The 16,622-nt window shown below is 37.7% G+C and overlaps 2 protein-coding genes across 9 annotated transcripts in view; one reads left to right on the top strand and one right to left on the bottom strand.

Annotated features, from left to right (window-relative positions):
• The first annotated feature begins 227 nt into the window (after positions 1–227).
• MOB3B (MOB kinase activator 3B) overlaps positions 228–16,622 on the top strand; it is a 351,484-nt gene continuing 335,089 nt past the window's right edge. For 4 of the 8 annotated variants that reach the window (XM_072612591.1, XM_072612578.1, XM_072612539.1 and 1 more), the window contains exon 1: positions 331–541. The gene's annotated coding sequence lies outside the window, so the exon portion shown is untranslated. Of the gene's footprint in view, positions 616–16,622 lie in introns of all 8 variants that reach the window. The other 4 variants (XM_072612601.1, XM_072612585.1, XM_072612548.1 and 1 more) reach the window with 2 other exon arrangements.
• On the bottom strand, positions 9,122–9,704 carry IFNK (interferon kappa). Its single transcript, XM_072612619.1, is given in 2 exon segments — positions 9,122–9,682; positions 9,684–9,704. Coding segments are annotated over 2 exon segments (582 nt in total).

The raw sequence follows: 16,622 nt of genomic DNA, 5'->3' as shown, positions 1-16,622 counted from the left end.
ATTTTGTATTTCATTTTATAGGCAACGAGGAGTCAATTGAAAGTTTTGGGGTTAGGGGAGTAAAATAGACCCCTGGCCTTAAGGAAATTATAGAGGTCTGACGAGAGAGGTGGAACTGGAACCAAAAGAAGAGAAGCCTCCGACAGTTTAGTCTGGTGGAAGTGGGTCATATTTGCTACAAAGTAACTCATTTCTAAGAGGCGAGCCTGCTCCTGTCTCCCCTCTGCAGATCCAAAGAGGCGGGTCAATTGCAGTGATGATGGCTTGGCTCGCCTCTAGTCCCTGATGGGGCTGCCATAGCGGCCCGCCGACACTAGGGGGCTTCCCACTCCCGTACTCGGCTAGTGCCAGGCCCCCAGCAGGACGCTTGTTGCGGAGAGCATTGCTCCATACATGAGGGGGCTTTTCATGTGCGGCTCAGGCAGGCCGATTGCGTCTCTTGCTGGGTCCGTGGCACTGCGCGGTTCGTTCAGGTTGCACCGCCTTTGGAGTTACCTCCCGTGGATTTGAAGCTGCGCTCGCTTCTCCCTTTGGCAACGAGGTAACCCTCTCCCTAGCCCTTCAACTCTGGAATCCAGAGAGAGAGAGAGAGGAGACGGGGTTCCAGGGCAGAAGGTAAAATAACAATCCAGCGAGCAGGCGGGCGCAGGAGTGGTAGCAGCCGCCGCCTCCCTCCTTGTCCTGGCTGCAGCTTCTCTCTGCATTGTGCCGGGGTAGGGCAGGAGGAAGGAGAGAGGGCTGGAGAGAGTTAGAGTTAGAGGGGTGAGCCGCCCGCTCTCCCACACCTGGATGTTGCACAACAGTGCAACAATGTAGCAGAAGTTGGCACTCCCTCTCTACCCTCCCTGCACCTTCCCCCGCTTCCCATAATCTTAACCCCAGAACGTATCTCTTCACCAGGCCGGGACGATTCCGCTTTTCATTCTAAATCCACTCTTGCTGGTAGTTTGGTCTCCCTTGAGCTTGAAGGTTCCTGGTTACGCTTTTATTCACTGCGTGATTAAAAAAGCAATAATGATCTAGAACTCCTTACAGATGAGATTTCTCGACAAACCCAGTTCTCTGAGTGTGTGTGTGTGTGTGTGTGTGTGTGTGTGTGTGCGCGCGCGCGCGCGCTTGCATCTGTGCACGAGTGCTCTTGTGTTGGGGTGAGGGGCGTCTGGGAAGAGAGAGCAGCTCTTTAACAAACTTTTGCAAGAGGAGCTACCCAGGACTGCAGGGAGAGGCTGAACTCTTGGAGATCCAAGATGACTCATTTTGGGGGTGGTCGGGGGAAGACTTGACTTGCCCCTCTGATTGCTTCTGTTTTCCTTTGGGGTAGCCCTGGTGGGGTAAACCCAGAGCAAGCTAAATACTTTTCAGATAGGCCAACTACTGTCAAACATCTGGAAATTCAGCCCCTCCCTTTTCCCCTTGGGTGGGACTGGAGATGAAAAAACCCTCCAATCTTCCTCCTGTTAGCACGTGGCCCCACCCCGGGTCCATTTTAAGTAAAGTTTTTACCCTGGAAGTTTCATTTAAGGCTAGCAAGTGCAGGGATCTTACTGCCTCGACCATACCTAGCGTGGAAGGACCCAGACTACGCGACAGTGTTTTCTTGGCCCTTAAGGAATGGCCTTTTGTTACTCCAGATCCCGCCACGCATCTCTTTTCCCCTCCCCCTGCATTGTTTGTGCTTTAAACATCTGGCGGGGGAATTGAGTGGGAGAGCTGGAGGGAGATGGGGGGCGACCTCGAGGTTTAAGGAGAGAAAACTCTTACTTTTCCTCCCGCCTGTAACAGACGTAATCAGGGTCAGAATCAGGGACTAGAAAGCAAATTTTCCCTGGTTTCCCCGCTGATGTACATGCACCTCTCCTGGAGACACTGCCAGGCCTTCTGTGGTCCCTAGATTCCCCCGCCTCAGTCCCCCTTCTAGTAGCTGAGGGCACATTTCCCAGATGTTATCACATCCGCAATTCAAAAAGTGCATCGATCTGTAAAAGGCGCAGCTTTTAACATAAAGAAAAAAAGCCAGTTCAACCAGAGATACTCTGCAATTTTTCTCAGACGGGCCAGGGGATTTGAGGCCTTAGTGCAAATACTGTAGTTAAAGTAGGACTGTCCCTAGGGATGTGAGTGAAGGTGCAGCTTGGAATTCCAAAGGCTGGAGAAGCTTGTGGTTCTGTGCCTTGGGTGGGTGGGATGGGGGCGGCATCTGCAGAGCCCTAATAGCTGCAACTACATAGTGAATCGACCTAGAGGGAATGAGGATGTGAAGGTTTCCAAACTCTTTTATTAATGTCATCAGGGTTGGGGGTGGGGAGTAATGTTGCTGAAAGTTTTGGAGTAAACATTTATTTTGTAAAGAGGGAATGCCAGAAATTAAAATTCTTTTAATTGCAAGAATAAGCAGATCAAAGTTTGGTGCCTTTCTATGGCACAGATTAAAATGGAGACATAGTAGGCACTTGATTAACTTCTATTGAATGAACCATATTTACAAGCTTGAGCATCAACAGCAGGGGAACTTTTAGTACTATGCTATGTCTATGTTTTGTGTGACATTCTATTTCCGCTTATATCATAGACCAGCCTCCTTTATTTTCCCATTTAAAGGTGTGGTGTCCAACTGTGCAATTTAAACACTGTGCAGAAAATCGCTAACATTTAGTGTATTGTGCCGTAGTAAATACAAGAGAAGACGTGCTTTCCATATTGCAGATACACTGAGATGCCAGACCTCTTCAGTAGGCTTGAGATGGGCATATTCTGTTCTCTTTTTCGTCAGTCTTTCTTGCCCAGCGTTTTTTGTAGAATGTCAGTAAGTTTACACATCCAATGACCTTACATTGCATCCCCTCCAGTTCCTCCCAGGAGAAAAAAGGAGGTAGCTGAGCCTCAAGCTAAAGCTGAGTGACCTGTGCCTCACCTCTTGGTTCATTAGAACTGGAAATTATACAGTTGGTACTGTGTAGACTAAGGACCTGGTGTAGGTTGCAGCACTAAGTCATTTCCAGCACCCTGTAATTCAAACCCTAGCACTGATAGGCTGGTTTGGCAGGCTAAAATACAAGCAGGGTAGAAAGTCACCTAATATAAATGTCTAGGGGAGTGTAAGGTAGTGCAAGGATAGATACCTTTTACTTTTATGAATAATAACTATAGTAGCTAATAATGATAATGGCTAAAATTTATGAAGCACTTCTTATATGCTAAGCACTTTACAATTGTTATCTAATTTGATCCTCACAACAACCTTAAGAGGTAGGTGCTATTATGATCCCCATTTTACAGATGAAGAAACTGAAATAGAGATTAAATGACAAAAGCTGTAAAACGGTGAGACCAGATTTGAGGTCTGGTGTTCTATCCTCTATACTATCAAACTGTCATTTTGAATACCAGAAAACAACATCTAGCATTTCAATAGCACTTTAAAATCTTCAAAGTGCCCTTAAGCACTCACTATGTGCTAGGCACTTTGCCAAGTGCTAGGGATAAAACTATACAAACGAGAAAGGAGAATGTTGGTGATAGAGTGGGACAAGGAGACTGTAGGAAGTATGCAATTCCACTTTCAATGACAAATAGGTGTTTCTATTGTGCTATGTCAAGTTACAGTTGTGACAGTGAAGACTGAAAGTCTACTTCGAATACACCAGGGGCACCTTTTCCAAAGCTTAGATAGTGCATAAAATGCCTTCTCCAGATGCTCCTGGAGCCACCTCTGGTCTCAGCCTCTATCCTATTTGCAGACCTTGTGAATCTTGACTTCCCATGAAAGGAGCCAAGAAAATAAATCAGTAGATTAACTAGAGATGACAGGGCCCCCTTGTTTTCTTATTTCCAGTTATCACTAATTGGTTTGAAAAAAAAAATTCCTAAAGCATGAAGGACATTCAAAAATTTTCTCATTATGAAAATGTTTTCTAAAGACAGTATTATGTAAGCAGGAACACAGAACTGTGTTTTTACTAGAAACTTCATGAATAATACCATTGTAAATGTCCAAGGCAATACATTCCTTCCTTCAGTCATAGTTTGAGGAAGAAAATGGGCATAAGTATAGAAGCATATTATGACTTCCTTCCATGTCCCAGAACAGTTCTGAAGGCTACAAATTATTGAAATCCTTTGTCAATTCTATATTTGCTCCTACACTCCTATTTTACTTGAACTTAGGAAAGTTGTAGTGGCAAATTACACAAATCCAAAGCACAGACATCATATGAGAGTGGTTCAAGGGACAGTGACATTGTTAGAGAAATCCCTGAAGAATAGTCATTCTGTACTATTTTATGCTTAGTTTGTAAATCCAAGAAACATGTCCAGCAGATATCAGAGCTCCTAACTACAAACTGTGGGGTAGACAATACTTTCTATAAATTAATTTCTTTTTGCTGAATGAGTTATACACTAATTCACCATATTGTTTTCTTCCTCTATTTGCTTGCTTTGTATCCCTTCATTTTTTATTTTTAACTTCTTGACCAAGATTGTTATTTGAGGCTAAGACTTCCTATGCACAATGTGCCTCATGTATACATGATGTAAACTTATAGATATTATGCTGAACAGGAATAAAAAAGTGTATAGCTGAGTTCACACATAAACTCTACCAGAAAAATTGTAGTGATTACAGCCGGTAAATTCCCTTCTCTTTGGAGTCCTCCACAGAGACACATTTTCTGTGTTTGCTTCTTTCTTGAAGGTGGTCCTTTCTGAAAAAGATGGAGAAATATCATTTCACAAATTCACTGAACTTCAGACAGGGACCTTGAAGTCTTCAAATCCAAACCATTTGTGAATCATAAATCCTAGCTATAATATCCCTGAAAAGTGGTCCCTGATTTTCCCTTATAAGTCCTCTTGTGGTACGGAACTTACTTCCATAAGGGACAAGCTTATTTTACTTTTGGGCAGCTCTCATTATTGCTAGTAGTAACAGACATTGGCACTAAAGGTTTGCAAAGCATTTTACTTTCCATTATCTCATTAGAACTTAGCAACAATACCACAAACAATATCATAAGTATTACAGGTAATATCTTTAATTTAAAAATGAGGAAACTGAGTCTAACAGATGTTACATAACTTGCCCATGGCTACACAGCTAGTAAAATGTGGAAAGCATGTTGTGAACCCAGGTCTGCATGATTCCAAATTTAGAACTTTCTCCACTAAGTCAGGGAAGTTTTTCTTATATTGACCTGAAATCCTCACAACTTCCAGCATGCCCTGGATTTGATGTCAGAGGAGCTGAATTCAAATCCTGGCTTCGCTGTTAGCTACCAGTGTAAGAACCTAGCATTTCTAGATCTTAGTCTTCTCATCTTTGCCAAATAATTTTCAATAGCTAAATGTATGAGCTTACTTTCTGAAATTGGTTGAAATAACACAATGTGAATTTTTTTAAAAATTCATTCATTCAATAGTTAATAGATATTTACATGGCACCTTCTACTGCAGGGTAGTGCTAGGTGTTGAGAGGTATACAGAAATAAGGTACAATTTTGTCTTCAAGAATTTATCATATTTTTCTATTATAATCTATAAGCTATTTTTATCTTACAGAGTACTTTCTGTGCATTTCATTCAAGAAAAACATCTTTGATCAACAGTTGATCTAGATGACCTCCAAGGTCCCTTCCAGCTTGAAATCTTTCCTTTTTCTTTTTTTCCCCCACTTAATAGTATTTTATTCTTTCCAATTACATGTAAAGATAGTTTTCAACATTCATTTTTATAAGCTTTTGAGTTCCAAATTTTTTTCTCCTTTTCTTTCACCCCTTCTGACCCCCCCAAAGAGATGAAGCAATCTGATATAGGATACATGTACAATCATATTAAATATATTTCCACATTAGTCATGCTGTGAAAGAAGAATCAGAACAAAGGGGAAAAATCATGAGAAAAAAAGCAAAAGAAAAAAATAGGAACATAAGCTTTGATCTACATTCAAACTCCGTAGTTCTTTCTCTGGATGTGGATAGCATTTTCCATCATGAGTCTTTTGGAATTACCTTACACCTCTGTACTGATGAGAAGATCTAAGTCTATCAAAATTGATCACTATACAATGTTGTTTTTCCTGCGTATAATGTTCTGCTTCTGCTCACTTCACTCAGCATCAGTTCATGTAAATTTTTCCTGGTTTTTCTGAAATCTTCCTGCTCATCATTTCTTATACCACAATCATATTCCATTACATTCATATACTAAAATTTGTTTAGTTGTTCCCCAATTGACAGGCATCCCCTCAATTTCCAATTCTTTGTCACCACAAAAAGAGCCGCTATATTTTTGTACATGTGGATCTCTTTCCCTTTTTATGAACTATTTGAAATATAGACCTAGTAGTGATATTTCTGGATCAAAGGGTATGCACAGTTTTTTGGGCATAGTTCCAAATTGCTCTCCAGAATGGCTGAATGAGTTCACAACTCCACCAACAATGCATTAGTGTTTGAATTTTCCCACATTTTATCCCAACATTTATCATTTTTCCTTTTTTGTCATATTAGCCAATTGGATAGGTGTGATGTGTTACCTCAGAGTAGTTTCAATTTGCATTTAATCAGTAGTGATGTAGAGCATTTTTTCATATGACTGTAGATAGCTTTCATTTCTTCATCTGAAAGCTGCCTCTTCATATCCTTTCAGCATTTGTCAATTGGGGAATGACTTATATTTTTAAAATTTGACTCAGTTCTTTATATACTTGAGAAATGAGGCCTTTATGAGAGATACTGGCAGTAAAAATTTTTCCTATCTTTCTGCTTTTCTTCTAATTTTGGTTGCATTGGCTTTGTTGGTGAAAAACCTTTTTAATTTAATGTAATCAAAGTTATCCATTTTGCATTTCATAATGTTCATCACTTGGTCCCAGTTCTGTTCTCTGAAGCTAATCAAGACAAAAATCTACATGGTAAATTAATGTGGGCAGTGACTACGCAGGTAAACTACAAAAGTAGTGTGCTCACTCAGTCATTTAGATAATTTAGGCAAAATAAAACCAAATAATAAGAAAGAAAAACTGTTTGGCTTGATTTTTTCATAATGGATAATTCACTAAATCCTGGCTTAATTTTCTATTTCACAAGCGGAATGAAACAAACAAAAAGCATATTTAGGAATTCCAGTGCAAAGATCTTTATGTTGCCTCACACATTTACTGTATTTGAAGGACAAGAGATAAAAATCTGTCATCTATTTAAACATTTGGGTATAGAATGAAAGTAAGTTGAGGGAAAACTTTCCAACTTTTGTGTTGTCACCATGTGATATATCCTAAATCTCCCAGAATAAAATATTAATAACCACAGCAACAATAATAACAGCTAGCATGTATCTAGTGCTTTGAGGTTTGCAAAGCACTTTACAAATATTATCTCTCTTGGTCCTCCCCACAACTCTGGGAGATAGGAACTATTTTTATTCCCATTTACAAATGAGGAAAAAGAGTCAGAGGTTAAATGACTTGCTCAGAGATGTATAGCTAATAGGTATGTAAAGTCAGATTTGAATTCAGATATTCCTAATATATCCCCCAGCATTTTATTCACTGTTCCACTTAGGGTATTATACTGTAAATACCTATGGTTGTTCATTTCATGTTCTCTTCAGATTTTTCTTTTTCTGGTATAAACAACTTTTGTCTTGCCTGTCCAGGAAATATGGAAAATTTAAGTTTCCCTTGAGGCAATACAGAAACTTCATAGTTGGGAATAGTTTTCATAGAAAATCATGCCATTTCTGTTTTTACACCCTACTCAGAAAAATCACAGAATGTTAGAGCTTGCAAGGACCTTAGTTAGAAATTTTCTATTCAGTTCAGCTCCCTAATTTCAGAAATTAGGAGAATGAGACACAGAAAGATAAAGTGACTTATCTAACATAAAAAACTAGTTAAGTGCCAGAAAGGGGTCTTTTTTTTTTTTTTTTTTTTAGCTCTGAATGGCACCTGTTTTCATTATACCACATTTTGTTTCTTTATGACTTCTTGGTGGTGTTTCTCAGATTTTATATTTCTTCATTAATAATTTTCAGAAGCGAAATCCAAGAGAAGGGAAATGATACATATTGTTCTCTTACTTGGCTTCAGAATATTACATACAGCTATAGTTTGGAGGCACATGATTCAAAAATATCAGCCATCAGTCTCTCCATGAAAAGAGAAAGGAAGTCTTTTTCCTCCAGATGTTTTATCGTAGACATTAAGACATTTGAATAGAATATAAAATTTTGAATCAAATGGGTTAATGAGCTGAAAGGTAGATTTGGCAACATATGGCTTTTGCTTGTGTTCAATGAGTTTCTCACCACTGGTTGAGTTGGTAACATTTATAAAGAAGAGACAAAAATAAAAAATATAAAAAAAAACAGAGCAAAAGGAGTGGGACCTGTGAAAATGTGGAGAAAGGAAAGGATGAATAAAAGAGGGTAAAAAAAGATAGAAACACTAGTTTTATAAACTTATGTTGAGGCATATATAAAGAAATATGTTAATAACTAACCCCTCTTTATTACCTTTGCCATCTTTCTCACTTGTAAGGTCTAGTCACTGAAAAGATTGATACAGGAACTTTAAAGTAAGACTGCCCCCCAAAATATGATTAGGCACCACAGTCATCTATAAAAAGGAGTAAACTTTAGCTTTTTAAAAATTCCTTTCTCATGCCCATATGTTCAAGTATTCTTTATAAATGATGTCAACAGTAGGCATCATCCTTAGCTCTATTATTTTAAATATTATCCAGAGTCTCAAGAATTTTATGGATTTTTTCCTGAAATTTTTAGAATTATCTTCTATATTCAAACATTTCCCCTTTTTACTTAATTCATTTCAGTCTTGAAGAAGAAAAAGAAGAGTTAGGAAGAAGAGTAATCATTGAGAAGAGGGATTATAAATAATCCCTTAAGTAATTAAATACTGATCTTTGGATTGGTCATGCAAGTCAAAACATTGGATGGATGACAAAGGGCACACATATCACTAAGAGATACTAAGTAAAACTAAAGATAGATATACAATATATGACAATAGGAAGCAGCAGTTGTTAAAATAGCCAACTTCTGACATGTAAAAATAGTATAATTTTTGGAGGGAAAAAAATATTTTTCTTTTAAAGGTACCTTATTATTTGAGTTGTGATATGAGTTTCTGAAGTTTGTAGAAACATCTTCTCATTTCCAGTCGGACTACCTCCCATGCACAGTGACTGTATTTCTTCTCCTTTAGGAAATTGACTATTCTCTTGAAATATCTCTTGAGTTCCAAGTTGTTCAGCCGGAAGATAGCAAGTCCTGAGTAACTAATTTCATCTTCTACTTCTTTCTCCAGTTCCTCTTTCTCATCTTCCTCCAAGCATTTTTGTAGATATTCGGTTTGCTGATGCAGTCCAATTTGAATTTTTTGAATATTTTCCATTTCCCAAGCGAGTGGGGGATAATTCTGACTGAAGATGTTGAAAATGTGTTGGGACATCTCATAGCTAACTATCATAATATCTTTCAGAGATTGGTCAGGTGGTAGAAGCTCCTGGGAAAACTCAAAGTCCATCCTTACACTTAAACATTGGAGAGGAAATTCCGTGTTCATCTTGCTCAGAAGTATCATGGCGTCCCAGTTGACATTTTTTAGGTAGGAATAAAGTAAATTGCAGTTCAGAGAGGAGACACTGGTGACCAACAAAATTAAGAGGTATGAACACTTTAAACATTTTTGCAGGTTGGGCATGACACAGTATTCGTCAAAACCTTAAAATCTTTGAGGTGGGGTTAACAAAGGTATTTGTGTATTTGGTACTGAGTTGTAGTTCCTTTATATACCTGAATTTATTTGGCAGGAGGAGTTTTCATTCGTCATTTTGTAGTTCTTAGTGTTCACCCCTTTTCCTGTGCCTTTGAGGCTTTTGACTTTGAATGACTTACACATTGACTTCTGGGAATCTTATCAGAGACTTTTAATCGTGCAAAGCACAATGAGCAAAGCATTACTATTTTTGTTGTTTTAGTATCCTTGATGATCTATACTTTTAAGCTTATAGAATCATCATAAGTAGATTGATCCAGGGACTTTCAGTGCAAAAAAAATGTGATTAGGCACAAAATCATCTGTAAAAAGTACTAAATTTTAGCTCTTTTAAAATGAATCTCTTATGCTGATGTGTCCAAATACCCATTTATAAATGATGTCAATAACCGACATCATTGTAACTTCATTATTTTACGGATTATCAGGGTACTAAGAATTTTGTTTTATTTTTCTTAAACTTTTATAATTCTGCATTCAAACATTTCCCTCTTTTGCTTAATTGAGTTCAGTTTCAGGAAGGAAGGAGAAGAAGGAGGACAATGGAAAGGAAGAGGAGGAGGACTGGGAAGATTTTAAAATCCTCGGACTTCAGAATCAGGGGGAGATCTTACAGATCATCTGATTCACTATACTTGTTTTATAAATGAGGAAATTGAGGACTAAAATGGTTACATAGCTAGTTCTAGACAGAATCTGGCCTAGGGCCCAGGCCTCCTAATTCCTGTCTGGTATTAAGGTGTGTTAGGGTGGTGCTTGTGAAATGGTAGTTTATATTCTATGGTATATAACAAACATTTTGATTCTTTGTAAAGATTTTTATTCAATGAAAATTAAATCAGTGTAGCCAATTATGTTATTGCTGTCTCTTACTTTCTCTTGAGAACTTAGTAAGAGTTTTTCAACCTCAGTTAGTACTCAGATATGTAAAAAGATTGAGGGACATGTTTCTGTTTTATTTACTTAGACTTCCCCTAAAGAATTATATCTTTGTCTTTCTCAGTCCCTCTTTTCCAGCCTGCCCTACTCCAGTTTTTATTCTACATAGCAGTTCAAAACATTGGGGTTTTAGAGCTTTACTTTCTGCTTGGGGGTTTTGTTTGACAAAGACATTTTCATTCTGGGGACTGAGTTTTAGAGGATCTAATTCATCCTAGTGCTTATGGAAATGGCTTCCTATTAAGTGTTTTTAACCTTTGTAGCTTGATTCCCATTCTTCTGCACACATTCAAAGGAAGTGGATTATTTTACAAGGAGAAAGTTGTTAGCCTAACAACTCCTTGTAACCATCATCTTCATTTTTAAGCCTTCATTTTAATTTTTTTTTGGTTCAACACTATGCTCTGCACACAGTAAGTACTTAATAAATGTTTTAAAAATTAAATTGCTGAACTTAATATTTTGGAATCATTATTAAGTATCTTATAATCACATTTCCACAAATCTGATTCATTTAGTAGGTATTTATTATTCATCTTTTACATATCACATACTATGCAAAATATTTGGAATACTCAGATGTGTTTGTAATATCATTTACTTTGGGTAGGATCTTAAGTCTGAAGCTAGAAGTGGTCCTTAATTTTATAGATGAGGAAAATGAGGCCCAAGGAAACTAAGTGATTTGCTCAAGGTATTAGAGGTAGTGCCAAAAGTAAGATTTGAACCTAGGGCCACTGTCAACAGAGCTGACACTCTTCTCTACCTTTGCTCTGCTTAGTAAATGTCAGAGATGGAATTTAGACCTGAGTCCTCTGCCTGAAAAACTTGTATTCATTCTCTTATATGTTCTAACAATGCTAACTGAAACCCTACCCATTCTATGCAGCTATTGTCCATATCCAAACTAGCCATGCTTTCTTCTCCTTTTCCTGACATCAGTAGTATACTAGTGAAGTATGTCTCCCAGGTGTCCCTCACCTTTGCTGTAGAACCATCCCAAATTCATTTCCTTGTTTGATATATTTTTACCTGCTTATTATTACACAAAATGTTCATTACTCTGACAGTGATTTTCAATTCTTTTGAAAGAATTTTCTGTTCTTTAGAGACTTGGGTTCCATGACTTTGAGTCATACTTCACAGGTAGGGGTTTGAGGATACAAAAACCAAAAAATAATAATAATAACAGTTTCTGACTTCAGGGAAGTTACCTTCTGTTGGGGAAAGCAGCTTGTACCTAAACAAGAAAATAGAAAATATATATGAACTTTATTTAATATTGATTGGAATCCATGTTCAAGGAAACTTTGAATAAATAGATTTTGGATGGACCACAGGCTGATAGTTACTGTTGATTTCAACATAATTCCAGCAATTGTTTTCTAATCAATTTCTCATTCAAAGATACATTACACTATAAGGTCTTTTTAGGTTGATCCCTGATTTCACAGGATGATTTCAATGAATTACCTTAAATTGAACCCCTCAAGAATAGGTACTATTGCATTTATTTAAGTATTCTCTTTATGCTCTCACTCTGTCCTTCCTCTTCTCTCTTCCTCCTTCCATCTTCAAAAGAAGGTATTTCTCCCTATCCCTCAAAATCCAATGAGGGTACTTGCATTTCTCCTGTAGTTTTCTTCCTGGTAAGGTCCCAAGTTACCTTAGTTGTGAAATCATAAGATCTTTTGAAGACTTGTAAATGAAGAGGTATGAAAAACCCTACATGCTGAAAAAAATATTTAAACTTCAAACCTCTTTAAACTCAGGTTATCAGAGACTGAAAATTTTGACTTCCAGTAGTGGTCAGTGTTAGAATTTCTGAGGCTCACTGCTCTCTACTAATTTCAACACCTCCAGCATCTCTGTACTTTTTTGAACAACCTTCACCAATTCAGATTGATCACTGTTATACTTATGGTCTTTGAACGATGTGGTAGCTAAAAAATTTGATCATGGTTTAGCTGTTGCTGATCATTGTAGAGCTTAACTAGGCTGGATCTTGGATGGGAGGCATACCAGTTCAACACTTAAAACCTTTCCCAGTTGGCAGGACCTCCCAGAACTTATGCTTTATTGACACAGCTTTCAAGAATGAATTGTTATTTCTACATGGCAGTAAAGTGGCAGAGTAGGCCTTAAACAGAAGTACTATTTACATGTATGTGCAATTTAGCCTTATAATTAGTAATCTGCCCTCTATTCCAATATGTTGCTAAGTTTTATCCTAAGAATAACAACATTTTAAAATGACTTTAGACCTTCTTAATTAGCAACACCTACTTCTCGAGATTTGTGTTTCATTGATAAATATTAATTGATGCTCAAGTGACTAGCTCAGTACCTTGCACATCATAAATGTTGACTATGGAAGGAAAAATGGTTTCTTGTGTTCAATTCTCGATCATTTCAAAATATTTATATTTTCCCTGAAAGCCCTCATACCTATATATAATAAAGAATTAAGGCAAGAATGTTTGAAAGATGAAGGTGATACTTCTTAGAATCATATAAATTATTTTTACTAGAAAAGATGTTGGAGATTCTGGCCAAATCTTTCATTCTACATTTGAGGAAACTGAGGCTCAGAGTAGTTTGTAACTTGTCCAAGAACATTCACTTAGTTTGCTAGTAGTTCAACTGGGATTAAGAGCCCTCTTTCCTTGCTCCTCTCTCTCTAGGCTGGTTACTTATCACTTCCTTTGTTGTCGTTCCGTCATTTTTCAGTCTTATCCAGCTCTTGGTGACCCCATTTGAGGTTTTCTGGGCAAAGATACTGTAGTAGTTTGCCATTTCCCTTTCCAGCTCATTTTATAGATGAACAACTGAGGCAAATAGAGTTAGATGATTTGCCTGTGGTCACACAGCTGGTGTCTGAGGTCAGCTGTGAACTTAGATCTTCCTGACTCTAGGTGCAGCACTCTTCTCAGAGCCACCTAGATGCCACCTCATATACAGTACACTTCGGCCAAATTAGCCCATTTCTACTTACCCCCCCCCCCCCCCATGATCTTGTAAAGTACAGTCCTTCCTCACCTCCGCGTCTTGGAACCCTCAATTTCCTTCAAGGCTCTTTTAAAATGATACTATTACAAAAGCATTTTCTGATGTTGTGCTCATTCCCCTATAGAAATCACTTTGTATTTATTTTGTGTCTCTTTTGTATTTATTAACCTGTTAAATTGATGTTTCCACTGGCAGAATGTTAGATCTTGAGGTGAGATAGAAACAGTTTCCTTTTTGTCTTTGTCTTCCTGTTCCCTAGGATAGTGTCTGATACGTAGGTGTTTAAGAAGTGCTTGTTGAATTGATAAGCAGGTGCTCCATACATGTTTGTTGGGTGAATGAACAATGAGTAGACCATATGTTAGTATGTTTTGCCATTAGTTATAGTTTCCATTACCCACACTTTAATTTTATTTAACAGAAAAATTTTAATAAGCATTTACATCTGTCCCGTCTACTTTGGGCTATACATTGACTATCTTCTTTTGGCCATATCTGAATAAAGTCCATATGAGTGGATGAATAGTAAAGGTTAATGGGCTAGACACTGATAGCTTGATAAATAGATGAGACATGAGAGTCTAGACAGTGTACAGCAGTGATTAAGCTGTGGGGTTTTGGGCTTTCATATGTGAGATTTATTATTACTGAATCTTAGAAGACAAGTTTCAGACCTGCGTTAAGAGTAATATACTTATCATCCACATTACTCATCTCATGAAAGAATATACATTTATTTTGGTGGGGTCCAAAGGGGATATTGATCTCCTCACAAAAGTATTTAAAAATGATCTCAGTGATAATAAAACTTTCTAGCTTATTAGATATTCTATCCAGTGCTTTCCCAAGAGGAGCCTTTTCTCTGGTCCCCAGTGGAAGCAATTTGCTTAGTAAATGTCCACACTGCGCTTTTCTTTTTGTCCTCTGCTCCCCCATTCCTCCATTTCTGTTGCTGTTATAATTCTGTCCCCTGTCTCCTTCATTCCCATGTTAATACTACTTAATCCTATTTTAATAATATTTTATCTTGGTGAAAATCTGATTATTTCGGAAAAAGAATAGACAACTTTTCTCAACAGAATAGAGATCAATTATTATTGTAATTCCTTTTTTCACCCTGTGGCAGGATTTATGAATATGAAAAAGTCAGGACTTTGTTTTTATTTTTTATTTTTTTTTTTTACCGTTTGTTTTTTTTGTTTATTTTGGTTTTTTTTATTTAACTTTTAACACTCATTTTCACAAAATTTTGGGTTACAAATTTTCTCCCCTTTTATCCCCTCCCCCCCCAAACACCAAGCATTCTAATTGCCCCTGTGACCAATCTACTCTCTCTTCTATCATCTCTCTCTGCCCTTGTCTCCCTCTTCTCTTTTGTCCTGTAGGGCCAGATAGCTTTCTATACCCCTTTACCTGTATTTCTTATTTCCTAGTGGTAAGAACATTACAGTTGATCCTAACACTTTGAGTTCCAACTTCTTTACCTCCCTCCCTCTCCACCCCTTCCCTTTGGAAGGCAAGCAATTCACTATAGGCCAAATCTGTGTAGTTTTGCAAATGACTTCCATAATAGTTGTGTTGTATAGCACTAACTATATTTCCCTCCATCCTATCCTGTCCCCCTTTACTTCTATTCTCTTTTGATCCTATCCCTCCCCATGAGTGTCAACCTCAAATTGCATTCTCCTCCCCATGCCCTCCCTTCTGTCATCCCCCCCACCCTGCTTGTCCCCTTGTCCCCCACTTTCCTGTATTGTGAGATAGGTTTTCCTATCAAAATGAGTGTGCATTTTATTCTTTCCTTTAGTGGAATGTGATGAGAGTAGACTTCATGTTTTTCTCTCACCTCCCATCTTTATCCCTTCACTAATGAGTCTTTTGCTTGCCTCTTTTATAAGAGATAATTTGCCCCATTCAATTTCTCCCTTTCTCCTCCCAATATATTTCTCTCTCACTGCTTGATTTCATTTTTTTTTTAAAATATGATCCCATCCTCTTCAATTCACTCTGTGCACTCTGCCTCTATGTATGTGTGCGTGTGTGCATGTGTGTGTGTGTACTCCCACCCAGTACCCAGATACTGAAATGTTTCAAGAGTTACAAATATTGTCTTTCCATGTAGGAATGTAAACAGTTCAACTTTAGCAAGTCCCTTATGACTTCTCTTTGCTGTTCACCTTTTCATGGTTCTCTTCATTCTTGTGTTTGAAAGTCAAATTGTCTTTTCAGCTCTGGTCTTTTCATCAAGAATGCTTGAAAATCCTCTATTTCATTGAAAGACCGTTTTTTCCCCTGAAGTATTATACTCAGTTTTGCTGGGTAGGTGATTCTTGGTTTTAGTCCTAGTTCCTTTGACTTCTGAAATATCCTATTCCATGCTCTTCGATCCCTTAATGTAGAGGCTGCTAGATCTTGTGTTATCCTGATTGTATTTCCACAATACTTGAATTGTTTCTTTCTAGCTGCTTGCAATATTTTCTCCTTGACCTGGGAACTCTGGAATTTGCCCTCTGGTTCTAGAATCTCAGGGCAGTTTTCCTTGATAATTTCATGGAAGATGATGTCTAAGCTCTTCTTTTGATCATGGTTTTCAGGTAGTCCCAAAATTTTTAAATTGTCTCTCCTGAATCTATTTTCCAGGTCAGTTGTTTTTCCAATGAGATATTTCACATTATCTTCCATTTTTCCATTCTTCTCTCTTTGTTCTGTGATATCATGCTTTCTCTCAAAGTCCTTAGCCTCCATCTGTACCATTCTAGTTTTGAAAGAACTATTTTCTTCAGTGAGCTTTTGAATCTCCTTTTCCATTTGGCTAATTCTGCTTTTGAAAGCCTTCTTCTCCTCATTGGCTTTTTGAGCCTCTTTTGCCAATTGAGTT

This window comes from Notamacropus eugenii, chromosome 1, assembly GCF_028372415.1.
Source record: "Notamacropus eugenii isolate mMacEug1 chromosome 1, mMacEug1.pri_v2, whole genome shotgun sequence".
In the NCBI taxonomy this organism is placed as follows: Eukaryota; Metazoa; Chordata; class Mammalia; order Diprotodontia; family Macropodidae; genus Notamacropus; species Notamacropus eugenii.
The sequence above is the reverse complement of the archived record's forward strand: the minus strand, read 5'-3'. Positions and strand labels throughout refer to the sequence as shown.